Here is a 26,357-nt window from a genome sequence, read left to right as displayed (position 1 = left end):
CACCGGACGACAGCGTACCATCCGCAAGCCAACAACCTCGCATAACGACTCAACAGAATCATTGTTGCCATGCTCCCCATGTATTTCGAAGTGGATATAATATTGCTGTACAAGAGACCTACAGGATTCACACCTTTTCGCTTTCTTCACGGCCGTGAAGTTATCACGGGGTTAGACGTCATGTTACTACTTGACCCATTTCTGACCACCATAGAAAATGCTGCCGAATATGCTCAGTGCGCCGGAGAAGCTCACCAGCGGGCCCGGTTTCGCAACTGGTCTCTAAAAATCCGACGCTATACGATACAACTTTCGTCATAGAGAAGTGACGCACGAACCCGGAGAAAATGTATAAATATGGATTCTCGTCCGCCAACGCGGCAAGTCCGAGAAACTCCTACGCCATTACTTGGAGCTCTACAGAGTTCTAGAACACCTCAGTGACGTCAACTACTGAGTTATTCCCGAGACCATCCTATATACGTCTACGTATATAGGATGAAGCCATATCACTCGCGCTGAAGCTTCCTTGCCTTTACAACTTCAAAAGCACACAGCCGATGCGTTTTGAGAGGAGGACTAATGACACGGACATACAGTGTGTTATTGTCTGTTGTGCAAGGAGTTGCTCGGAGGATTCAAAGCTGATCCTTTGTGCCCCCGCGATTACCGACGACAGCGTAGCTCCCGCCGACTGGTTCGTGCTCCGCGGTCTCCTGACGCCGTGCAGCTCTCGTATTGTGGTGCCCCGCCCTTGGACTGCTTCAACCGGCTCCCCACTTGCCTATCTCCTCCTTTTTCTGCCGCTTGCCTTCTCTATCTCTTCACCTGTTTTATTCTATTCTTTTAGGCAAGATAAGAAGCAGAATAAGCAAGAGTCAACCCTCTTTTACAGTCCCTGCCGCAGTTCGCATTTTAAATCTCGTCTTTCAGTCTGTTTGTTGGAATCTTGTGATCTTCATTCAGGTCAATTTGATTTGAGTGCTCCGGGAGTACTTTGAGCACTATCCGCTCCATAACACTTGCTTTCGAAGTACCAGGTATAGAGTAGTTATGTGACCTTGCATTTCCGGGGTTCCCGACATGACACAGGATCCGGCAAGCAGAAACAAATGGCCTTTGTGTGCTTAGTTGCGATACCTTGTGTAACAAGTGACCTATGATGGTTCCAAACTCACGCCCTATTTTTAGGCCTTCAGGGTACTATGAGAATCTGTGTGTACTACTGAACTTTCAACATGGCCCGTGCTGTGTACCGCTATTCAGAATACAAAACACTCAACAGTGTAAATAAAGACAAGTGTGGTTGTCTAAATGTATGTTTCTATGTACAGCAACCTTCTTCTATAAAGCGTCTTAGATAGACTAGAATAAAATTATCAGTAAGTGTTGCATATTTCTTGTATTGTGAAAAATTTCTTTTGTATGGGGTCACGAGCGTCTCTTCTTTCTTTTGATTCGCCAGTCAAAGTCAGAAAAATTTTCGTGAAGCTTTCGAATGCGCTAATCTAGATAGTTCTTTTGCAACCGAAATCGCTTTATTAGGGGTAATGAAACGCGATTTTTTCTCGAACTTTAGTCTTAGTGGTAGTTTAATGACAATGGATTGTTGAAGAAATGTAGATGTGTTATACCGGGTGTTCAAAATTAAGCTTTATGATTTTTTTAAAATTAGGCGCTCGAAGGCACGTGAGAACCACTTGTGCAAATAAGTTAAGCGGCCAGGGGGACAGAAAGTTAGATGATAATTATCGCTGTCAGCAGCCCAATTAACTAAAATTTAATAATTAACTTTTTACTGGCTGCGGTAAGTTGGCATGTTTATATTGAAAAAATGTAGGCAGTGGTGTTTGTACACAGTTTCAGTTGGAAGATTTTTTCTAGCACGCCTGTGTTCCGAGATATCCGGCTCCAAAGTTTAATTGTCTTTCGCACGATTACGCATGCAAGAGGGTGAGGGTCCGCGCAAAGCTCCTCCCTAAAGTGACGCATCTGTTGCGTGTGGTGTTTAGTGTGTGAAGAGGGTGGAAGCGTAGGCATAGGTGATAGCAATTACCCTTGCCCTCTTCGGCCGTCGAAATCAAAAATCGAAGAACGCTTGCAACCAGTGTCGTAACACGCAACTGCAGAGCCTCTAACGATAGTGGCAGATACCATGCCGAGATAATGGTGCGAGCGGAGAATCTGGATGCCAGTGCGCGTGCGTAATAATCACTAGAGAAGCATGCGTGGTCGTTGCCTGGGCTACGCGAATAGCGTGACTGCTGATGTCCGAGTACTGTAACTTTTATTGAAACAAGAGCAACAACTCCACCAATAATAACTGAAACAGTTTTATCCTTGCTAACGCATATTTCCTGCTGCTACATAAGCATATTTCGGTCATGCACAAATCTCATCGAAACTCTTCACCTCTCAAGACGTCAATGCCCCAAAAAGTGTTCAAAATGCCTGCCTTCGGCAGCAACGCAAAGCATGAACCGCTGTCGCGTCGACTCGATGACTCGGCGCAGTACTTCTGCAGGAATACTCGCACAGGCAGATGTTATCCTGTCCTTCATGTCATTAACATCGCTGGGCTCTGTTACGTAAACTCGATCTTTAACGTAGCCCCAAAGGAAAAAGTCGAGCGGAGAAAGGTCAGGTGATCTTGGTGGCCAAAACATCGCTCCTGCGCGCCCAATCCACTGTTGTGGAAAACGTCTGTCCAACCAGTTCTTCGCCCTGGTAGAAAAATGTGGTGGTGCTCCATCGTGCTGAAACCATACTTGGCGCAGGTCATTCAGGGAAAGACTGCAGACAAGATCATCAATGACAACACCTAATATTTCTTCTGTGTACATCTTTCCGTTCAAGTTGTCCTCAAAAAAGTGAGGTCCGATGATCCTGTCCCCGAGTATGCCGCACCACACATTCACACTCCAGCGAACTTGATGCTTGTGCTGCCTCAGCCAGTGTGGGTTTTCTTGTGCCCAATAATGGGCGTTGTGAAGATTAACACTTCCATTTCGGCAAAACCGAGCTTCATCAGTCCAAATTATTCTGTGCAAAAAGTCATTTTCTTGATCAGTTTTGATGAGGCCCCAATTGCAGAAGTCAACTCGCCTTTCAAAGTCCGCCTCATTTAGGTCCTGATGAAGGTAAACGTGATATGGATGGAACTTGTGCTTTCTTAAAACATTTGTGACTGTTCCGATGCTGCGACCGCACTGATCGGCAATCTGTCGGATGCTGAGCTCTGGCATCGAGGTTACGCACGCGACAACGTCGATTTCAAAGTCTTCATCGACGATTGCCTTCCTGGTCCGTCTCGGAAGGTGGACAGAGCCTGTTGTGCAGAAGCGTCGAAACAGGTTTGTGAAAGTGGGCCTTGTTGGAAGGGGACGGTGTGGGTGGCGAGACGCGTAAAGCTCCATTGCTAACGAAGCGTTGCCATTCATTTCAGCCATTGCAAGCACCACGTCTACTTTTACTTTGGTAGAATACCTCACGCCAGAAGCAGCCATATTAGCTCGAAAGGACTCCACGTGGATTTCCTTGGTAGACCTTCAATGCAGAGACGCTGTGCTCTAACCGGAGGCACCCTAGTGCAGGACGGTCCTGCTAACGCGTTCACAAGAAGATGTCTCAGTGTGATCTAAAGTCACGAAAAAACGTCGCGAAAAATGGTCTCCTGTTATCGCGTTCATCAGGATCATGCGTAAGGCTCATGGCGCACCGCGCTGTCACATTTTGATTTCGCCGGCCGAAGAGGGCAAGGGTAATTGCTATCACCTATGCCTACGCTTCCACCCTCTTCACACACTAAACACCACACGCAACAGATGCGTCACTTTAGGGAGGAGCTTTGCGCGGACCCTCACCCTCTTGCATGCGTAATCGTGCGAAAGACAATTAAACTTTGGAGCCGGATATCTCGGAACACAGGCGTGCTAGAAAAAATCTTCCAACTGAAACTGTGTACAAACACCACTGCCTACATTTTTTCAATATAAACATGCCAACTTACCGCAGCCAGTAAAAAGTTAATTATTAAATTTTAGTTAATTGGGCTGCTGACAGCGATAATTATCATCTAACTTTCTGTCCCCCTGGCCGCTTAACTTATTTGCACAAGTGGTTCTCACGTGCCTTCGAGCGCCTAATTTTAAAAAAATCATAAAGCTTAATTTTGAACACCCGGTATAGTGTTATGGTGTTACCACATCTGTACTTGGGTGAATAGTGAACTTCGAAAATGTGTGTGAACATCATATGCTCTCTTTTGCGGTCTATAAACCGTTCTCTACTCAGAATGCAGACAAAAGATGAGCGAAGTCCTAAAGGAAGCACTCGCTAGTGTGGCTTAATTCTGCATGGTAACTATCCTCGTTTCGCGGAATCAGACGCTATGCAACGAAGTCCACTTTAGTGCGTAAGAAGGAACGCTACATATGTACGAGACACTAGCACCCAGTAGTCCAGCGCTTCCGTGAAACCTAGTACTTTAAAAGAAATGAGGAAATAACTAAGTTGCCTATCACAGATAACTGTTAAAAGCATATTATGTGTTCTAGTTTTACTGACATTGTTACTGAGAAAATATAAAAACAGCTTTCTGCGCGAACACGTAGAACTTATTTTCATTTATTTAAACGTTACCCGCGCGTAAAATATGAACATTAATTTAAAGCGAGACCATTGAAACAGTGCTAATGAATATTTTTATTTGTCACGGAGTCTTATGAAATTACGCCTGCAAGGTATGTCCCGCCGTTTTTCTGCTAATATGAACTTTTCATTGCTGAAGTAGTTCAAGTATGGTATCTCTATTATGCATAAATCATGGTGCTTTGTTTGTAGACTCGTTGTTGCGTCGAAATCGCCATATATACAATTAATCGTCGCATGCATCTTCTACTCTTGACGGCTCCCTCTGCACTCGTTTTGCTTGAAGATACTGTCTCTGAACAGTTTAGCCAGGGGTACGTCTATAATGCATGTTATCTCACCTCCTCGTTTCCACTGGGAAAACTGAAAATTCGTAAAAAGAAGTTTCGCCGTTAGATGACAACAACCTTCACAATAAATTTTTCCAAGTAAAACTCTGCAAAGTGTATGTGGGACAAAACACATTGATCCTTCGCCCATGCGTGAGCGTCCGCAGATTACAAGTAGGCGTATGGTTTGTACCCTACAAGTGACAAGTCCTAGTTATACGTCCCCGTAGAAGACGACCTTAGCTACATTCCATCAATACCCACACATGAGTCGTCACGTCGTAGTCATCTCTGTACTGGTCGTTCGCATCTCCTCTTGAACAAATAAAAGCGTGACAGAAAACGAGCACGACAAGAGGAACGGCAGACTGGAGCACTGGCTTGAAACTAAAATTTCATTCCAGAAATAATAGGAATGAATAGCATTTGAAAACTAAGAGAAGAAACAATCATCGGGCATGTGCAAGTTGACACAAGTAGCAACAAAACCCTATGTGGCTGATAAGACATAGACGTGACGCAAACTATCCATGTGAGATGTGAAGTGCCTATATGATTTCACGAGCGCACTGCTCTCAGTGGCAATGCGAGATATCTGTTCTATGAAAACATGAGTGGAATGCACTTCTGGGACAATAATGACCAAATAGAATTCTGTGCTATATTCAATATTTTGCACGGGCTCCTAGACTCTAATATTAACTTGACCAATTAAACGTTTTAATGCATTGGTATATCACCTGTTCATTTCAAGCCTTTATCTACACTTTTAGCTACAAGGCGTCGTTGGCATACCTGAAGGTACGAACACCTGTGCATGTATTATATGGCCAACCTAATGAAACCGTGTATTGTTGGGATGCATCAGCTATTTTTTCTAAGCTTCTGAGAATTGGTTTTGTTTGCTGCTTACTTGCATAATTTTTATGATTTTTCATGAAGCATTACTTCTTAGTTCACCTTTTTCCAATACAGAAGGTGTTTCTTTTAGACTATACAGATGTTTATAAAAATGCTATGAAAGTTGCCTCTCTTTCGGCTTCCTTCGATAACAAACTCAACGCCTACGCGGGAACACTTTGCCGCATCTAAAGTTACATTCCATTGAATATTGAGCATCTCGTTAACTAAATTCTGAAGTGTTACTCTGAAGGAAGTTGTTTGCCAATTCTCAGCGAGCACCCCCCCCCCCCCCCTTTTTTTTTAAATCCACATAAACGCGTCTAATTTCACGTAATAATCCTTCGAATTCAACGCCGTGACCAAGGCAATAGCTGTTATCAGGTGTTTCGGGTGTTCGAAAATTGTAGCTGCTGTGTTACGTGAGGCCGGAATGTGAAGTCAAGAATAGACGTGACGCAAACTTAGTTCGGCAGCAGTGCACAAAATTAGTTCGGCAGCAGTGCACAAGAAAGGCGTACCTCTGACGCTCAATCTACTGCTTTTGCAGATTTCCCTGCCAAGTCGGCCTACCGAGCCTCGTGGAAATACTGCCGTTTCTTCAACGAACAAGCAAGACACGCTGGCCCCCGGACATCGCTTCGGCGTTTCTGCGCAGCCATTTCGGCGCATGAGCCTATCAAGTCAGCTGACACGGAGGGAGTGACGGCGAACAGTAGAAAAGACGGCGGAATCCTGCGGCTCGCTTAGTTCGGCAGCAGTGCACAAGAAAGGCGTACCTCTGACGCTCAATCTACTGCTTTTGCAGATTTCCCTGCCAAGTCGGCCTACCGAGCCTCGTGGAAATACTGCCGTTTCTTCAACGAACAAGCAAGACACGCTGGCCCCCGGACATCGCTTCGGCGTTTCTGCGCAGCCATTTCGGCGCATGAGCCTATCAAGTCAGCTGACACGGAGGGAGTGACGGCGAACAGTAGAAAAGACGGCGGAATCCTGCGGCTCGCTTAGTTCGGCAGCAGTGCACAAGAAAGGCGTACCTCTGACGCTCAATCTACTGCTTTTGCAGATTTCCCTGCCAAGTCGGCCTACCGAGCCTCGTGGAAATACTGCCGTTTCTTCAACGAACAAGCAAGACACGCTGGCCCCCGGACATCGCTTCGGCGTTTCTGCGCAGCCATTTCGGCGCATGAGCCTATCAAGTCAGCTGACACGGAGGGAGTGACGGCGAACAGTAGAAAAGACGGCGGAATCCTGCGGCTCGCTTAGTTCGGCAGCAGTGCACAAGAAAGGCGTACCTCTGACGCTCAATCTACTGCTTTTGCAGGTGAGGCTAGTCCCATTTGTTTCTCTGGCATAGGAGTGCACTGCTGCCGAACATAGCGTCTTTGCTGTTGTTGTGCATGACATTTTGGAAATGGGAAGTAAGGGCTCTGGAAAAGATACTTCAGATTCTAAAGAGTTACGTGACCTGTTCAGGGCGTTTGAGAACTTCAAACGGGATTTCCGGGTAGAAATGAAGGAACTGAAAGAGGGAGTGTCTTTTTGTTCTGATGTATGCAATGATGTTAAAGACGTCGCAGAAGATATCAGGACATTAAGGCAGGAAATGAAGGAACTGCTTAGTGAAAACAGGAAACTAAAGACAGAGAATGAGCGCCTGTCGAAGAAGTGTGATGAGCTAGAGCAGTATCAGCGTTCAAATAACCTGGAGATTAAAGGCATACCACCTGGTAGTGATGCTCTCAGTATTCTTCAAAAGATTGGGGATAGCGTGGGTGAGACCGTTGACACGTCAGATATTGACATTTGTCACTGGGTTCGCACGCCAAAACCTACAATTCAGAACATTCTTGCTCGGTTCGTCAGGCGTGGAAAGAGGAATGATTTTCTGGCTAAATGTAGAAAGAAGAGATTAGACACTTCAATGCTTGGTCTTAGACCAGGGGCTGCTATTTTTGTAAATGAGCACCTAACTCAAGCTAACAAGGCGCTGCTTTCAGCCGCCATCCAAAGGAAAAAGGAAAAACAATGGAAGTTTGTCTGGACTTCTGGTGGTAGAGTGCTTGCCCGTAAGGATGAATCTTCTGCTGTGGTTAATGTGACCTGTCAAGATGACATAGAAAAAATGTGCTGAGTTTGCTGAGTGTATCTTGCGTGTACCAATGTTGTTTTTCGTTGTTCACTATGAGTGTTTTCAGTGAAACTCATAAGTATTACAATGTTCTTGATTTAAAATCGTGTTATCCACAAAATAAAAATTTCCTTTCTGCTTTACATGTGAATGCCAGGAGTATTAGAAGTAAAATAGACGACATAAGCATTTTTCTAGACACCGCGGCAATAAACTTTGATATGCTCATGTTCACTGAAACGTGGTTAACCGATGATAATAATGTCCCAAGTTTTCCTGGATATCGATCTGAGCATCTTTGCCGCGCGGACAGAAAAGGAGGCGGAGTCGCAATTTATGTAAAAGAAAAATATACCCATGAAAAACTAGAACTGTCGGTAATCACAACAGATTTTGAATGTTTGGCTATAAAGGTTGATAAACTTGTAGCGATTGTCATTTATAGGCCGCCTCAAGGGCACAAAACACGTTTTTTAGAGTTTATAGACACACTCCTATCTTCCCCATTACTTCACAACACTTCTTATGTTATCATGGGGGACATTAATATCAATCTTGCTGCAAACGATACGCCCGCCGTACATTTTGAGACACTGCTTTCTGCGTTTGGTTGTGCAAATCATGTATGTTCCCCTACCAGAGTGACCAGGGACAGTGCAACATTACTCGATATATGCGTTACAAATTCGAACCCAGCGGAGATCATAAGCGGTATCGTGTCAAGTGATCTTAGCGATCATTTGCCAGTTTTTTGTTACATACCCTTGTTATTGAAACACCAAAAGCAACAGAAGGAAACCTTCGTCCGACGCAACATAAATAGTGAAAGTAAGAACTTATTCTTTCAGCTCGTCAAAGCAGTAGATTGGAATGATATATATAAGATAAAAGATGCTGATGAGGCCTATAATGGTTTTTTGAATGCATTACGTCACTGTTACAACACGGCATTTCCTAGGAAAGAAGTCTCTTTTCAAAAGAGAAAAACTTGCCGGAAACCTTGGATAGACTGCTCGCTTTATAAACGTATTCAAATAAAAAATGGCCTTTTTAAAAATTTTTTAAGCATACGAGAACCCGAAGCATTTGCCGAGTACAAAAAATACCGCAACGCACTTACATCAGACTTAAAAAAGGCTAAACGAGAATATTATCAGAAAAAATTTCAGAACATATGTGATAACCCAAGAAGGGTCTGGGAAACAGTGGATGCCCTTACTGGGAGAAAGAAAGCAAGACATGACATCACAGAAATGCAAGAGGAAAACGTGGTGCTGCGTGGAGAGAACCTAGCCAATGCTATAAATCGTCATTTCGTCAATGCGGGCGCGTATAGTGGTTTTTCTGAAAGAGAAGATGACTCGTGTTTCGAAGAAACAACAGCTATGCAGAATTCAATCTTTATGCTTCCTACTGACAGTGCTGAGATAGCTAACCTAATAAAAAAACTTAAGAGCAATGTGACGCCAGGTATAGACGAAATCACCGCAGCTGAACTAAAGTTGATATGTCCGCTAATATCCGAGGCGCTTGCTTACATAGTAAATCTTGTACTGAAAACAGGCGTGTTTCCGGCACAGTTAAAAGTTGCAAGGGTAACCCCAATTTACAAAGGAGGTGGCATCAATAATATGTCAAATTATAGACCCGTTTCAGTACTCTCGACATTATCAAAGGTTTTTGAAGGCGTTATTCACGACAGGTTGTTATCCTTTTTCAATAAGTATGGCATCATCACAACATGTCAGTATGGTTTTCAGAAAAACAAGTCTACTGAACAAGCGTTAACGATTATTAAAGATCAAATAATTACAAATATGGAAAATAAGAAATTTACGCTTGGTTTATTTTTGGACTTAAAAAAAGCCTTCGATTCAATACATTATGATATATTGTTACGGAAACTATCACGGTACGGCATACGTGGGGTCACCCTTAAGCTATTACAAAACTATTTGCATAACCGGTACCAACTAGTACAAATGAAGACAGCCACATCAAGTCGGCTTCAGTTGACCCAAGGAGTTCCGCAGGGTTCTATACTGGGTCCTTTGCTCTTTTTGCTTTATGTTAATGATATTGTATGTATACCCGCCTCACCACAGCTTATTATGTATGCAGACGACACAAATGTATTTTTCACATCAGATCACTTAGAAATACTAGAAAAAAATGTAAATGAATATATGACGTCACTCTCAAACTGGCTTAAACAAAACAAGCTACAGTTAAATGCCAAGAAGACGACATATATTATATTTCGCCCAATAAATAAACATGTTAAATATGACATAAAGATAAGCTTTGACGGGAACATCATAAAACGAGAAAAACATCAAAAATTTCTGGGGGTATGGTTCAGTGAAGACTTAACGTGGAATGTCCACGTTAATCATTTAGTTAGGCAACTTGCGGGAACGGTAGGATGCCTGTACAGAATTGGTTCCCTCATTCCTCAGTGGCTGAAGAAAAATTTGTACAATGCCCTATTCTATTCGAGACTTTGTTACGGCGTACTAGTATGGGGTACCACAACAGCGAAAAATTATAACAAACTTATAATGCTACAAAAGAAAATACTTCGCTGTTATGAAAATTACCAGGGTAGAATAGACCGTTTGCGCACTTCAGTGCTCTTTGATAAACATGAAATCTTAAAGGCAAACCAAATATATTATTTTAAACTGCTTCAAGAGGTACACAAAAATAAGTGGTATAAACAAAAAGAAAATGACCAACGTTATCCTGCAAGAAGAAACTTACAGCGTTTACCGAGAACCAGGACAAATTACGGAAAGCAAACACTGCATTACCAATCAACGCGAATAGTAAATGAATTCCAAAATGGCTTGCAGTTTGACGTCAGCCTAGGGACATTTAAAAAACAAGTTAAAGAAATTTTGATCAAAAAAGAAATAACTTATCATCACTAATCTATATTGTGTAAAAAGAGTAGGTAGAATGTTAATGTTAAGAAAGTAAGTAGTTCACTATGGTATACGATGCATCCATTTTATGTTCCTGCATCTGTATTATGCTAAGTGTATTATATGTTGCTTGTTTTTTTTTTATTATTCCTGTATTTCTTTTGTTAGCGCTCATGTGGTACATGACATGTTAGTTTTTGTTGCTTGTTTGTATCTGCAAAAAAAAAAAAAAAAAAAGTGCATCTGTGACGAACTACAGGTGCAGAGGCCTTTGTCAGGCGTATGAAACGCCTTTTGCTTCTGTATCCTTTTTCTTGCCTTTCAAGAAATAAAATAAATTACTACTACTACTACTACTAAAGAATTTTAGGAAAAGGCGCGACACTGTTCAGAAAAAATGGCGAGCACTCATTTTTTCCTACCGCACTGCCACACTCTATGGAAACGATGTGTCGTCGGGAAGGCCTCCATGTTGCAAGACACATTACCGACGCATCGCTAATGGCACAATCACGCAACTGTAATGGAAATGGCACCAGAGAGATATAGAATATGCGTGAGGTATTTTTGTCAGAGAAGAAAAGAACCAAAACAAAGCCGCCCAGTGTAGCATTACGTGGCCAGTCCAATAGGAAAGGCTTACGTTGAACGAGATTAGGGATGATAAAGCATTTAAAAAGTGGCAATAGTTTTGTTAAATAAAAATATTCAGTGCACTTTTTAAAATTATCCCCCCCTCCTCTGTCACACTCCCTTTGGAGGCAACGTTTCTCTCGGAAGCTATCCATTGAAAATTCTTTGATAGATATGTGGGGTTTAACGTCACAAAACCACCATACGATTATGAGAAATGCCGTAGTGGAGGGCTCTGAAAATTTCAACCTTTTGGGGTTCTTTAGCGTGCACCTGAATCAAAGCAGGTGCGCCTACAGCATTTTCGCCTCCATCGAAAATGCAGCCGCCGCAGCCGTCATTCAATGCCGCAACCTGGGGGTCCGCAGCAAAGTACCTTAGCCACTAGACCACAGCGGTGGAGCTTTCGTTTAAAAATTTAATAGAATGACCCCGTTTAAATTCCAAAGTGCGTTCGGTGAACACCTGTTTCTATTGAGGGTTGCTCAGAAATATACTATAGTCAGAATGGAACGCGACGTGCGCGTCTCCCCTCTTGCATAAGTGGGCGGATTGCGGCCGGCTACATGAAGGGGAGGCGCGTGTGCGTGGAAACCACCCGACAGACTCGACTGCTGCATCGAGACGTCTAACGAATCTGTACAGGTTTTCCGCGCGCGCCGCTGTGCCATCACGTGATATCTTAGACACTAGAGCGTATACGGAAGAGAGAGCTTTACTACAACGCCACCTAAAGGCGGCGTTACCTAATGTTTTGGCTACTGAATTATTTCGTATAGATGAGTAACCAGTGAAGCTCAAACATGCGGCCCCGGTAGTTTTTACGGGCCGTGATTTATTGAGTTGCCTTCTGTTGTAGCTTTTGGTTTATATACGCTTTATACTGTGCGTGTGGTGACGTTAGCCTAAAGGATATCGAAATACCACTGACACAAAATTGTGAAGTCAACATGATTAGCAATATATATATATATATATATATATATATATATATATATATATATATATATATACATCTATATATATATATATATATATACATATACATATATATACATCTATATATATATATATATATATATATATATGTGTGTGTGTGTGTGTGTGTGTGTGTGTGTGTGTGTGTGTGTGTGTGTGTGTGTGTATATAGAGCAAGAGCAAACGTAGCCTAGAGAACATTGGCATTGCACCTCATCATTAACTTAAAATCAATAATAAAGTGCGCACTGCGTGACTGAGCTAGATAGGGAGCCCCTCGCGACGCTAACACAACACAGTGGCAACGTAAACAACCATTTTTAGGAGGCGTTGAAACAACCTACGTCACAACTTTGTGTTGACTGGTTGCTGGCAAGTGCCTTAGGTTTGCGCTACCTTTCATTTTCTCACCCGTGCCTGCGGCTTCGCGTGTGCTGGCTGTGCTCTAACGTGCTCAAGTGGCAAGCTGCGTTTACCTTGGCCCCGGAAATGCTGCTGCCAAGCTTAGTGGTCTTTGAAATCGAAATTGAGACGCTCTAAAGAGCTTTTGAATAAATGGCCATCGCGCACTCGCACAAACTAAGTTTTCAGCCGTGATAAGTGGACTATAAGCTACCCATTGCCACCAAAAATAAACAAGGTGCGAAATCTTTGTATGGGGGCTCCTTTGAGCACAAGTAAAGCCTTTTAGGGCTGCCCCTTTACGTTGCGGTTGGTATTATTGCAAGCTATATGTGCTGACGAAAATTAAAGAGAAAATAGTGAAAGTGTGGAGACTCTTGGAGGTAGCTTATGCTAGCATCCAGGCGACGCCTGGACACAGGCGGTGACCGCATGAGACATTAAAGGCTTTCCCAATAATATAATAGCGTCCGGGGTTCGGGACAGAAAAGGACATAATTGCAAGTGAAAATCAAAGATATCATAATAGTGACTCCGAGAAAGAGCGATCAATTGCACACTATATTTAGCATAAATATCGTGGTTGCGAAGCATAAGAGGCTGACATTCTCGCCTATAGTTTGCTCACCTACGGCTACAATCTATATCCCTTCAACGAAACGCAGCATGTAAAAATATGCCGAACATCTCAGACCGATTCTTGCGGGACTTCTTTCAACACGATGGTGTGCCAACTACTAATGGGATAATCAAGTACGAGAGACTTGTAGTAATAAAATTAAAATATCAATGTTATCTATAAAATTTCGTAGCTTACTTTAGGTTTAAAATTTTTGCTGCGTAATCATGCACAAGGGCTAGACGTGGCCGATCGAGATGCGTTGTTTACACCGTGTGGTATAAACATTGTATTTATTTCGCAATTATATTTTCGCAATAAACATCGCAATTATTTCTGGTGGTATAGGACATCAGAAATAATTAGGAAAACGGGAAAGATAGAGAGAGAAGAGAGAAATGTTTATTATGGAATAAAAGCTGAAAGGTCGGCCTGGATCTATTTTTTGGCCCCCATTCATGACCCCCATTTAGGCGTCGAATTCATAGATGACCTGAACTGCTTGGTAAAAATCCCAACATATACTTCAGCTGCGAGGAGGTTCCGTCAATATTGTCACGGGGTCGTGACGTGGCCGAAGACAGGAGACTTCGTGTTGGGATTTAACTGTTTATTTGGGCGAACCTGTGCCCGGTAAACGGAAAGTCCAATTACAGCAGCAGTCTCGCACAGATAGTAGTCTCGGACTGATAGCGGCGAACGGAGCGTCGGCCTTCGATCAACAACTGACAAGCGGCGAAGCGCGTCGGCATTTATACTCTTGCCATCGAATGTTCTAGCGTTATCGCTCGTGGTGGCGTAGGTTCCAGAACAGTCTGTACCGTTCGCACAGTGGGCGTGATCTTATCGAAATGATCTACTACAGTCCGGAACCTTCTCGAAAACTGCAGGCGCAGTTTGCGCTGAGAATCGTGTGGTGTTTTGGAACGATAACAAAAACTTGGGAAATGGAACGTGGCATTGCCCCCCTCTGAAAAAAAGGCATCGTCCCGATGCTTTAACTAAAGATGAAGGTACAATAACAATGCAAGAAAGTACAATGAATAATTTACGATAGAACAATAATACAAAAGAACACTGTTTCAGTTTGTTAACGCGCATGAAACGGCTTGAGGCGCGCGACATGGACGACTTCAGGTCGCGAACGGCGTCGTTGAAAGTTCGTGATGCCGTCGGTGACAACCTCGTAATCAAGTGGGCCGAGACGTCGAACCACCCTGTACGGTCCGAAGTAGCGTCGCAGAAGCTTTTCACTTAGTCCACGTCGGCGTATCGGCGTCCACACCCAAACACGTTCACCGGGCTGGTATTCCACGAAGCGTCGTCGAAGGTTGTAACGGTGGCTGTCTGTCGTCTGTTGATTCTTGATACGGAGACGCGCAAGCTGTCGGGCATCTTCGGCACGTTGAAGGTACTCACTCACATCGCGGCTTTCTTCGTCGGTGACGTTGGGTAACATGGCATCGAGCGTCTTTGCCGGGCTCCTTCCGTAGACCAATTTGTATGGAGATATGTGCGTCGTCTCCTGCACCGCCGTGTTGTATGCGAAGGTCACATACGGAAGAATGGCGTCCCACGTCTTGTGTTCGACATCGACATACATTGAGAGCATGTCGGCGATCGTCTTTTTAAGCCACTCGGTGAGGGCGTTGGTCTGTGGGTGGTACGCTGTCGTCCGGCGGTGGTTTGTTTGGCTGTATGCCAAGATCGCTTGACTTAAGTCGGCGGTGAATGCCGTTCCTCTGTCAGTGATAAGGACCTCCGGGGCGCCGTGACGTAAGATGATATTTTCGACGAAGAACTTAGCTACCTTAGATGCACTGCCTTTTGGCAGGGCTTTTGTCTCGGCGTAGCGGGTGAGGTAGTCGGTAGCTACCACGATCCACTTGTTTCCGAAAGCCGACGTCGGGAACGGGCCTAGTAGGTCCTTACCAATTTGCTGGAAAGGTCGGCAAGGTGAACCAATTGGCTGCAGAAGTCCCGCTGGCCTTGTCGGCGGTGTCTTGCGCCGCTGACAGTCCCGGCATGTCCTCATATAACGAGTGACGTCGGTGGTAAGACGTGGCCAGTAGTACCTTTCTTGTATCCTCGCGAGCGTGCGAGAAACACCGAGGTGCCCTGCCGTCGGATCGTCGTTCAGGGCCTGCAGGAGTTCTGGTCGCAGAGCTGAAGGCACCACAAGAAGGTACTTAGCTCAAAGCGGTGAAAAGTTTTTCTTTTGTAGAATACCGTTTCGTAGAAAGAATGACGCAAGTGCGCGCTTGAATACCTTCGGGACTTCGGCGGTCCTGCCTTCGAGGTATTCTATGAGGGCCTTAAGTTCCGGGTTGGCCAGCTGTCGTTCAGCGAAGTCGTCGGTAGTTATCGTTCCCAAGAAGTAGTCGTAATCCGGGTCGTCGGGTAGTGGTTGGTCGACAGGCGCACGAGAGAGACAGTCGGCGTCGGAGTGTTTTTTGCCGGACTTGTAAATGACAGTAATGTCATATTCTTGAAGTCTCAGGCTCCATCGTGCGAGGCGACCTGAAGGGTCCTTCAAGGTGGCTAGCCAACACAAGGCGTGGTGGTCGCTCACAACTTTGAAGGGCCTGCCGTAGAGGTAGGGGCGAAATTTCGACGTAGCCCAGATGATGGCGAGGCACTCCTTTTCTGTTGTGGAATAATTTGCTTCTGCTTTGGATAGCGATCGGCTGGCGTAACTAATAACCCTTTCAAGTCCGTCAGCCCTCTGCACAAGAACGGCGCCAAGACCTACGCTGCTTGCGTCAGTATGTATTTCTGTCTCGACGAATTCGTAGAAATAGGCAAGTAATGGAGGCGTCTGGAGGCGATGTTTAAGCTCCTGGAAAGCGTGTTCCTGTGGTGTTTTCCACTTGAACTCCACGTCGGCCTTGGTAAGGTTAGTGAGAGGATCGGCGATTCGGGCGAAGTTTTTCACGAACCGCCTATAATAGGCGCACAGGCCCAGAAATCGGCGCACGGCTTTCTTGTCAGTGGGCGGCGGGAAGTCGGCGATGGCGGCTGTTTTCCGTGGATCGAGACGAACTCCAGACTTGCTGATAACGTGCCCTAGAAACAAGAGCTCCTCATACGCAAATCTGCACTTTTCTGGCTTCAGTGTGAGTCCGGAAGTCTTGACGGCTTGAAGTACAGCTTCAAGGCGCCGAAGATGCTCGTCGAAACTCGAGGAAAACACGACGACGTCGTCCAAGTACACAAGGCAAGTCTGCCACTTCAATCCTTCCAGTACTGTATCCATAACGCGTTGAAAAGTTGCAGGCGCTGAGCAAAGGCCGAAGGGCATCACCTTAAACTCGAAGAGGCCGTCCGGTGTTATAAACGCCGTCTTCTCTCGGTCTCTTTCGTCTACTTCGATTTGCCAATAGCCAGTCTTGAGGTCCATTGACGAAAAGTACTTGGCGTTATGGAGCCGATCAAGTGTGTCGTCTATTCGTGGGAGAGGATACACGTCCTTTCTTGTGATTTTGTTCAGGCGGCGATAATCGACGCAGAAACTCAGCGTCCCATCCTTTTTCTTCACTAACACCACGGGGGATGCCCATGGACTCTTGGACGGCTGGATAATGTCATCCCGCAGCATTTCGTCAACTTGTCTCTTTATGGCCTCACGTTCTCGCGTCGAAACCCTGTACGGACTCTGACGGAGTGGCCTGGCATTTTCTTCGGTTATGATTCGATGTTTCGTGATTGGGGTCTGCCGAATTTTTGATGACGAGGAAAAGCATTCTTCGCATTGCAGGAGCAGGGCCTTAAGCTGTTCTTGCTTATCGTTCGGAAGTCTGGGATTGACGTCGAAAGCTATGGGAGGGGCTTGGTTCCTCTGAGCAGGTTCCGCAGAATCGGCGAGGGCGAAAGCACTGGTGGCTTCGACAATTTCTTCGATGTTGCGACCGTTGTTGCTTTGTTCACATGTTTGTACTCATTGCTGAAATTCGTGAGCATAACCGTTGCTTTGCCTCCCCGCAGCTCTGCAATTCCTCTTGCGACGCAAATATTTCGGGTGACCAACAGATGCTGACTGCCTTCAACGACGCCTTCCAAGTCAGGTAATTTAAGAGCGCCGACTGAAATAATGACACTTGAGCGAGGCGGAATGGTGACTTGTTCTTCCAGCACATTCAAGGCATGGTGTCCTGACGGCGTGCACGGTGGTAGTGCTTCTTCTGTGGATAACGTTATCGACTTTGTTTTTAGGTTGATGACAGCACCATGGAGGCATAAGAACTCCATGCCAAGGATGACATCTCTCGAGCAACGCTGTAGGACTACGAAGTCTGTAGGATAAATACGGCCGTTAATGCTGACTCTCGCTGTGCAGATTCCTGCAGGCGTCACGAGATGACCTCCGGCTGTGCGGATTTCAGGGTCTTTCCAAGCTGTCCTAACTTCCTTTAACTTCGCGGCGAACGACCCACTGATGACAGAATAGTCGGCTCCAGTATCGACGAGAGCGGTCACACTGTGGCCGTCGATAAGAACGTCAAGGTCACTAGTTCGCCGTCTTGCATTACAGTTAGGGCGTGGCGTCGGGTCACGGCTGCGTCGGCTTGTTCCGCTGCTTCCATATTGCGTCGTCAGGCCACCTTCGGTAAGTGAGCTTTCGCCGCCAGGGCTTTGCCTGGTTGGCGTTGTGTTCGGAAAGCTCCGTCGCGGCGTCGTCATCGTCGGAGGATCTTCGGTAGTTCGTCGCACAGCAACCGCACCTCCACCGGTTGCTGCCCTTAGTTTCCCGGATACGGGCTAGGAGACCGGCCCCACGTTGGGCCAGAGTACTGCCGGTGGTGCGGTGACGTGCGGCGGCTGGGCGACGGCGAACACGAAGGGCTTCGTGGGTTCCACCGAGTTCCTGTCAGGTAGTCGGCGATGTCACTTGGTCGTTCTCCTGGCTGTGGACGCGGTGCATTGACGGCGAAGCCACGCAGTCCCATCTGTCGGTACTGGCAACGGCGGTATGTGTGTCTGGCCTCGCCGCAGTGGTAGCAGAGCGGGCGATGGTCAGGGGTACGCCAGACGTCAGTCTTCCTCGGTGCACTGCACTGGGCCGATGGAGAACGGTATGACGTCGGTGGAGGTGGTGGCGGCGGTGGCGTCTGTCGACGGAAGTGCGATGGGGCGGCGTTTTGGCGTGGACGGGGAGGAGCGTTGTGGCGCAGTGCAGCGGCGTAGCTCATAGCTTCCGGCTCGGGCAGCGGTGCGTGGGGAATTTGAAGCGATTGCCGAACTTCTTCTCGCACAATGTCGGCGATTGAATCCACTTGAGGCTGCGCCGAAGGCAACAGCTTGCGCAGCTCTTCCCGCACGATCGCTCGGATCGTTTCACGCAGGTCTCCGGAGTTACTTTCTTGAGCAGCAGCGCAGTCTGCGGTCAGGCGACGATTATAGTGTCTGGTGCGCATGTCTAGGGTCTTTTTGATAGTGGTCACTTTGGCTACAAATTCTTGGACGGTTTTCGGTGGGTTTCTCATCAGTCCCGCGAAGAACTCCTGTTTGACCCCTCGCATGAGGAAACGAACGTTTTTCTCCTCAGGCATGTCTGGGTCAGCGTGACGGAATAGTCGCGTCATTTCTTCTGTGAAAATGGCGACATTTTCATTTGGTAGCTGAACCCGGGTCTCTAATAAAGCAGCGGCCCTCTCTTTGCGAGCGACGCTCGCGAACGTTTGCAGGAATGCGCCGCAGGAAACATCCCACGTTCGGAGCGTGGACTCCCGATTTTCGAGCCAGGTCCTTGCGGTGTCTTCCAAATAGAAGAACGCACGACGCAGCTTTTCGTCATGGTCCCAGTGGTTGAGGGTGGCCACACGGTCGTATGTTTCTAGCCAGGACTCCGGGTCTTCGAACGATGACTCATGGAAAATTGGTGGTTCCCTGGGTTGATGCATGACCATCGTGGGCTGGGACGCTGCAGTTGTCATTGTCGCTGCAGTCGCGGTCATGGCCTTGGTCTTCCGCGCCTTGTCTTGTAGAAGCCTGTACTCCGGTGGTAGCCCTTGCTGTCGGCGGCTCTTTCGCTGCTCCTGGTTGGCGTCGATGTCTTCTCCGCGACGTGGGCTGGGTTCACGGCTTGACGGGGGCGTCCGGTACATGAACGAAGCAGCACCTCCACCAGATGTCACGGTGTCGTGACGTGGCCGAAGACAGGAGACTTCGTGTTGGGATTTAACTGTTTATTTGGGCGAGCCTGTGCCCGGTAAACGGAAAGTCCAATTACAGCAGCAGTCTCGCGCAGATAGTAGTCTCGGACTGATAGCGGCGAACGGAGCGTCGGCCTTCAATCAACAACTGACAAGCGGCGAAGCGCGTCGGCATTTGTACGCTTGCCGTCGAATGTTCTAGCGTTATCGCTGGCGGTGGCGTAGGTTCCAGAACAATCTGTACCGTTCGCACAGTGGGCGTGATCTTATCGAAATGATCTACTACAGTCCGGAACCTTCTCGAAAACTGCAGGCGCGGTTTGCGCTGAGAATTGTGTGGTGTTTTGGGACGATAACAAAAACTTGGGAAATGGAACGTGGCAATATATTACGAATTACCTCACCAAAGGCCACAATCTATGCCGCCGTTGATGTTGTCTTGTTGTCTACACAGAAGCGTTCGCTGGCCTTGGTATAACGAACGCCGCTGTGGAAGCAGTGGATAACACAGATCGTTCAGTAAATTCATGTGTGGTAGAGGTATCTCCTGTATAATATCATGGCGAAGGCCGACACTGGCACTCTGTCACATACGCGCATGCTAAGTGACCGAGGTAGAGCAAAAAGAAAATAGAGAATAGAACAACCAGCCCGAAGCAAGGATGCTGTTTGTTTCTCGTTATTCGTTCAAATTGCGCAGTCCAAGAACTGAACCTAACTGCTAAACCACATGTACGTGTCCTCGCGGGTCTCTCTACGCCGTTCCCGTTTCCTCTACCATGAGTTTGACGACCTGACCGCTGCTGCAGCTGCCCACCCAAATCGTCCGCAGATGGCGTCACAGCCTTTCCGGTGGTTGCAGGGTATGACCTGAAAGGAACATTCCTACCACTTTCATTTGAGAAGGCGCAACAAGTGTATGAAATCATCACGTATACGCTTCCCGTGGCACGCATCACGCGCTTAAGACTTTTCCTACGGGTGAGCGTCCAAGGGACGCCGTTCAGGCTTCCTTGGCACACCGCGGTGCCGCCAAAGCAGCTAGCACCTTTCAGTTGGCTGGCGACACTAGTCACATTTACCATGGCGAAAAACTCTCACCAAGCACTATATAGGCACTATTGAGTGGTTCCGCTTAAGCTCCCCGTGACGAATCACCTGCTACCGTAAGCAAAACCACCACATCAAGCGGATCTTAAGACAGTGCCGCGAACCTGCGGCGTACGATTGCGCGACTCCATGGCACGGTCGACGCCTTGAAAGCGTCGAGCTCTGCAATATTTCCTACCATGCGGCTGGCATTGAGCGCCGCCGACGCTATGCTGGACGTAGCCGCCTCACACGACCTGGAGGCAAGTAGACCCGAGCAACGCAGAGAGCTCTGTGGTGTCCTCACGCAACTCGAGGACCAGCTCGCGGGCTTTGCGTTGGAACTCTGTGCCTTTTCACGTGTGGTCCTATCATAGCAAGCCGCCTGCGCAATACTGGAATCCAGCGGCTTTTACGACCATGCCGAAGATAGGGTGGCTACTATCAACGCTGTCGGATTTCGTGGGGCCTGGTCGGACCCACAGAAATTGGGGGTGGCCATCGAACGCCCTTGGAATGATGCCATGGCGTGGCACAAGTATGAAGTCGTGAGGCAGAATTCTTGGGCGGAATGAATTGTAACCCTGATCGCCAATTTCAACCAATTATCTGTGCCTCCAGTGAGCACAACAAGGCCTTCACCGAAGATGGAACGCAAAAGGGGTTCCTTCTCGTGGCAGCCGCTATGCACTGCAGTTTCTTTCTTCAGGCTTCAGGCACTGTGACGGTATCCGACGTAAATCTACCACAGACGGTAGCCGCATTACAGCTCCATCACTGAAGTTGGGCATCATTTGGCCAAACAGAAATCCGGACAAGGCTGGTACTTTACATACTGCCATACCAAAAATACAACCTGCCCGCGTAGATAAGAAACGAGATCTATCTTGAACTGTCGTAGCAACATCTTCGGCCATCGGAGCCGTCACCACATGAACGCAGAGCCAGAGACCTCCTGCCGAACACTTCTCCTTGATTGGAAGACTCGCCCGTGCGGGCCAAGCCTCTTTCTCAAGCTATGGTCCCTGAACAGGAATGCTTATTGGTTCATAATCACCTGTCAGCATCAACAGGTTCAGGGCCCACATGTGTGCCTACGGGAAAAGCTACGCGCTGGAAACGTGGCAAACCAAAGCTGAGGTTCGCCCCGTCGTCACGGTTCATCAGTGTGGCCAGGGTTGTTCCGTCTTCTATGCCGTCTGCACTCCGCAGATGAAGCTGATGCGTATGATTGGACGAGGCCATTACGACGGGACCAGCGCCTGTGGCATCACGATGGGACCAGCGCCTGTTAGTCATGCGACCATACAAGGGCAGTCAATTTTGTCCACAAGAGACTAATGAGCCATGTTCCCGTGCGTTGCCGCAGCATTCTCGAGACCGCTCATCAATATCCGCATAGAAAAAGTTTCAGGCAAAGATTCAAGACAACTTGTGTCACCCACCGAAGGCACTTCGCGCAGGTATATCAATGATTGATTGATTTGTTGGGTTCAACGTCCCGAAACCACCATATGATTATGAGAGATGCCATAGTGGAGGGCTCCGGAAATTTCGACCACCTGAGGACCACCTGAGGACCACCTGACGAACGCCGCTGTTGAAGCAGTTAATAACACAGATCGTTCAGTAAATTCATGTGTGGTAGAGGTGTATTCTGTATATTGTCATGCCGAAGACCGACACTGGAACTCTGGCACAGACGTTCATACTAAGCGAGCGAGGTGAAGGACCAAGATAGACAGCCAGGCCGCAGCAAGGGTGCTGTCTCTCTCGTTTTTGTTAAAATATAAACGATAACGTCAGCAGCTTTGGGCTGCATGAGGTTGTACGCAATTTCCCCACTCTGGAAACCGATAGGCGCACCTCAGGTCTGTATTAAGTCCACACTGTTACCGCTGCAACCTTCGCCAGAGCAAACTCTGAAGGAATGATGCTCTCGTGGCGTGATATTTCTTCTGCGAAAGTACTGTCTCGTCGGAGCATACGGATAGTTTACAAGCTACGATGATCGTGACGGGTCGATGATTGATATGTGAAGTTTCCCGTTCCTAAACTACCATATGATTATGAGAGACGCCGTAGTGAAGGGCTCTGGAAATTTCGACCTCTTGGGGTTCTCTAACGTGCACCCAAATCTGAGCACACGGGCCTTCAGCGTTTCCGTCTGGTCGTAGCGGGTCAACGTTAGGCGATATACTCTTAATGGTTCGCATGAAAGACAGCTGTCTATTGGGGTTATACGTGCTTCCGCGATTACTTCCATCGCTAAAGTACAGCGTGGCAGCCAAAGACATGTTCTCAATGCCTGAGCTTGTAAGATTTGCTATGTACGCAGACAGGACGATTGAATACTGGTTATAATGGGTGAGCTATATCACAGGTAGCCATACGAAAAGCGCCTCATATAGGCGCAGCAGTGGCCTGTCTGATGGGCCCCATTTCGTGCCTGGTATATATCTAAGCATGTGTAGAGATCTGCTTAGTTGGGATCTAAGCATTGACGTATGCTTCAACCAGGTCAAGTTACTAGGAATACAGTAGGCGTTACACATAGTATCACAGTGCCAGTAACTGCATTCAGGTAACGCTTCGCCGATTTGCGCGTAAACACAAGCGTGCACTCTTCGTATTTGCCAACTGTGGACCTCGTTAACACAAACATTTAGAGGTGACTGACGCTGTACGTTGTAGTTCTGCACGAAGCTGCCGCAGTTAAGCACCAGAAGCCCATATGCAGATGTCGCTTGCGTGCAGACCTATCCTAGCGGTCTCACGTACTACATCGGCGAGGCCTATGAGAGTAATGTTGAACAGCGTCGGGCTGAAAATGCCACCCTGAAGAACGCCGCGACAGACTTCAAGTCAACTTGTTGATTGATTGACTGGTATGTGGGGTTTAACGTCCCAAAACCACCATATGGATATGAGAGACGCTGTAGACCCAACATGTCGACTTGTCTCGCCATCCGCAATCAGTATATATATATATATATATATATATATATATATATATATATATATATATATATATATATATATATATATATATATATATATATATATATATATATATATATTACAGCCTAATTACTTGTTAGGTGATGGCACTATCTTCCAATGGATAACTAATTACTTAACTGACCGTCACCAATACGTACAGCATGGCATCCACACTTCTGACCTAGCTCCAGTGTTGTTCCGAATATATATAAATGACATAACTAACTACGCTGACGTTAAACTCAGACTTTTTGTAGACGACTGTGTGCTCTACAATGAAATGCGACATCACGTTGCTCAGGTGAAGTTGAGTAATTCAATAAACAAAATAGCTCAGTGGTGCACTGATTGGCAAATGACTATAAACATTGACAAAACTGTATTTATGTCCATTACCAACAAGGTGTCTAAGTTTGATTTTCAATACCATTTTAATAATGTGCCACTACGAAGGGTTCACCAGTACAAATACCTTGGTATCACAATTTTATCTGATCTTAGTTGGACTGAGCACGTGCGTCAAGTATCCAAAAAAGCGATGAGCAAATTATTTTTTATTAAAAGGGCCCTGTCATTCGCCACACATGAAACGAAGCTTCTTGCTTACGTCACATTTGTCCGCCTGGTCTTAGAATATGCTAATATTGTGTGGTTCCCTCACACTGTGAATAGTATCGCTATACTGGAAAGGGTTCAGCGGAAAGCAGTGCGCTTTATCTTCAACAGATACGGGCGCAACGACTTACCTACTGCTCTACTACATCGTGCTGGTCTGGCCACTCTTGACAGTCGCGCGAAGGTTTTCCGGCTCAAATTTCTTTATCTACTTTTACACAGATCATTCCGCATAAACCCAGATCTTTATTTGAGCTTTCGAGATACCAGACCGACAAGGCGAAGCCATGCATGGGAACTCGAAGAATACTCATTTAGTAATAAAACTTTTTCCTATTCGTTCTTCCCGCGCGTAATTCGAGAATGGAACACACTGAATCCAGTCATTACACAGCAGCCAACATTAGAGAACTTTATGAAACTAATTGAAAGCACTGATCTATTCTAACCTAGTTAGCATGTACAGTGACCACTTGTTTTTCTTCACGCAGTCCTTCCTGTTTCCAATTGTCATACTAAAACACTTCTCTGCATATGTCTATTGTTTAATACGGTTCCTTGATAACAATACTCGATCTGTGTTTTCTTCTTTCTGTGCTTCGTTTCTTCTCGACTCCTTTTTTTTGTTGGTGTACCATTGGTGTGCTTCGTACTTGGTTATCGTTCAAATAACTATGTATGATTGTTCTATGCCGTACTGCTGTGTTCAGTAATTATGCGTTCTTTATTATTCTGCTTTTTCTTAATTCAAACGTCGAAAGTTGTGACAGTTATGCTCACCCTTGTTATAATCCCCATGGGTATTAATAAAATAACAAAAAATAAATATATGGCCCGGTCTGTAAGGTAATTCCTCATTCACAGAAGCATTCCGCCTCCATTTTTTAGATCATCAAGTGCGTGGAGGATGGCGTCATCTAACACACTATCACATGCACCTTTGAAATTCAAAAAACTGCTCCTGTCAAGTGTCAACTGTTCTTTTTCTGTTCGACAGTTAATGGCAGATTGATAACACTGTTAAAAAAGGCCCCCTTCCCTCCCTCCCCCCTATTTGCGAAAACCTGTCATAATGTCTGGGTAGAGCGTGTTTTTCTCCGCAAACCATTCCAGCTCCGGAGCACCATTTTCTCCATTAACTTGACTACATAACTTGCCAGGGCAATTGGTCTGTAAGATAATATGGCATAAGGTGTTTTTCCAGGCTTCAGAAGCATGACGATATGACTGGCTTGTCATTTGTCCAGCACCACGATGCAATAAACATAGAAGAAGAGTGCATGCTGCTTCTCCCAGAGAACGGAGTGCAGCGCACGTGATGCCGCCTGATCCCATTACCGATGAGAATCGAGTAGAGGCAAGTACGGCATCTAATTATTGCATCGTGAACATGACATCAAAATGATCATCTGATGCTGGTGGGGCTTGTTAGTCATTTCTTGAGGGAATGGCAGTATCAGCAGCTACACTACTTTTGCAGTACTCTTCCGCGACATCTATTTCGCTCATGCTTTGAGCAACCGCCACAGCTTCGATTGGGCACTTTTCTAGAGGGGTTATCTTAGACTGCGCCTTATTTGCCATAGTTTGTATAATGACTTTCGAGGATCCAAGGAAGTAGGAAACCCTCTGCAGCGTTTCGTGTCTCATCTGTCGAAATATCGATGTACATGTTGAGCTTGGCGACGCGTTTTAAGGTCTGAAACATATTTTGTTCTTCGGTACTTCCTTTCTGCGCGCCGACGCACAGAGAAAGCAGAATCTCATATTCCACGTCGACGGAAGTTTTGGGTTCCAATGCACTTATGTATTTTGTCGAGTCTTGAAGAGTTGAAGTTATGATATGTTCGAGGTTCGGCAGTGTAGATTGACTTGAAGAGCCGTTTTGAACCGACGTCTGAAAATCTCGCTAGTTTGTCTATCGAATAA

At 46.3% G+C, this 26,357-nt stretch overlaps 1 protein-coding gene across 1 annotated transcript in view; it reads right to left on the bottom strand.

Annotated features, from left to right (window-relative positions):
• Nucleotides 1-4,680: 4,680 nt before the first annotated feature.
• The window catches only part of LOC119185532 (plancitoxin-1), a 98,979-nt gene continuing 77,302 nt past the window's right edge, over nt 4,681-26,357 (bottom strand). The window contains exon 7 of the mRNA XM_075866809.1: nt 4,681-5,013. Within this exon, the coding sequence (XP_075722924.1) occupies nt 4,897-5,013 (117 nt within the window). The 3' untranslated portion in view covers nt 4,681-4,896. The remainder of the gene's footprint in view (nt 5,014-26,357) is intronic.

This window comes from Rhipicephalus microplus, chromosome 6 (genome assembly GCF_043290135.1).
Source record: "Rhipicephalus microplus isolate Deutch F79 chromosome 6, USDA_Rmic, whole genome shotgun sequence".
NCBI lineage: Eukaryota > Metazoa > Arthropoda > Arachnida > Ixodida > Ixodidae > Rhipicephalus > Rhipicephalus microplus.
This window is presented reverse-complemented; position numbering and strand designations above follow the sequence as displayed.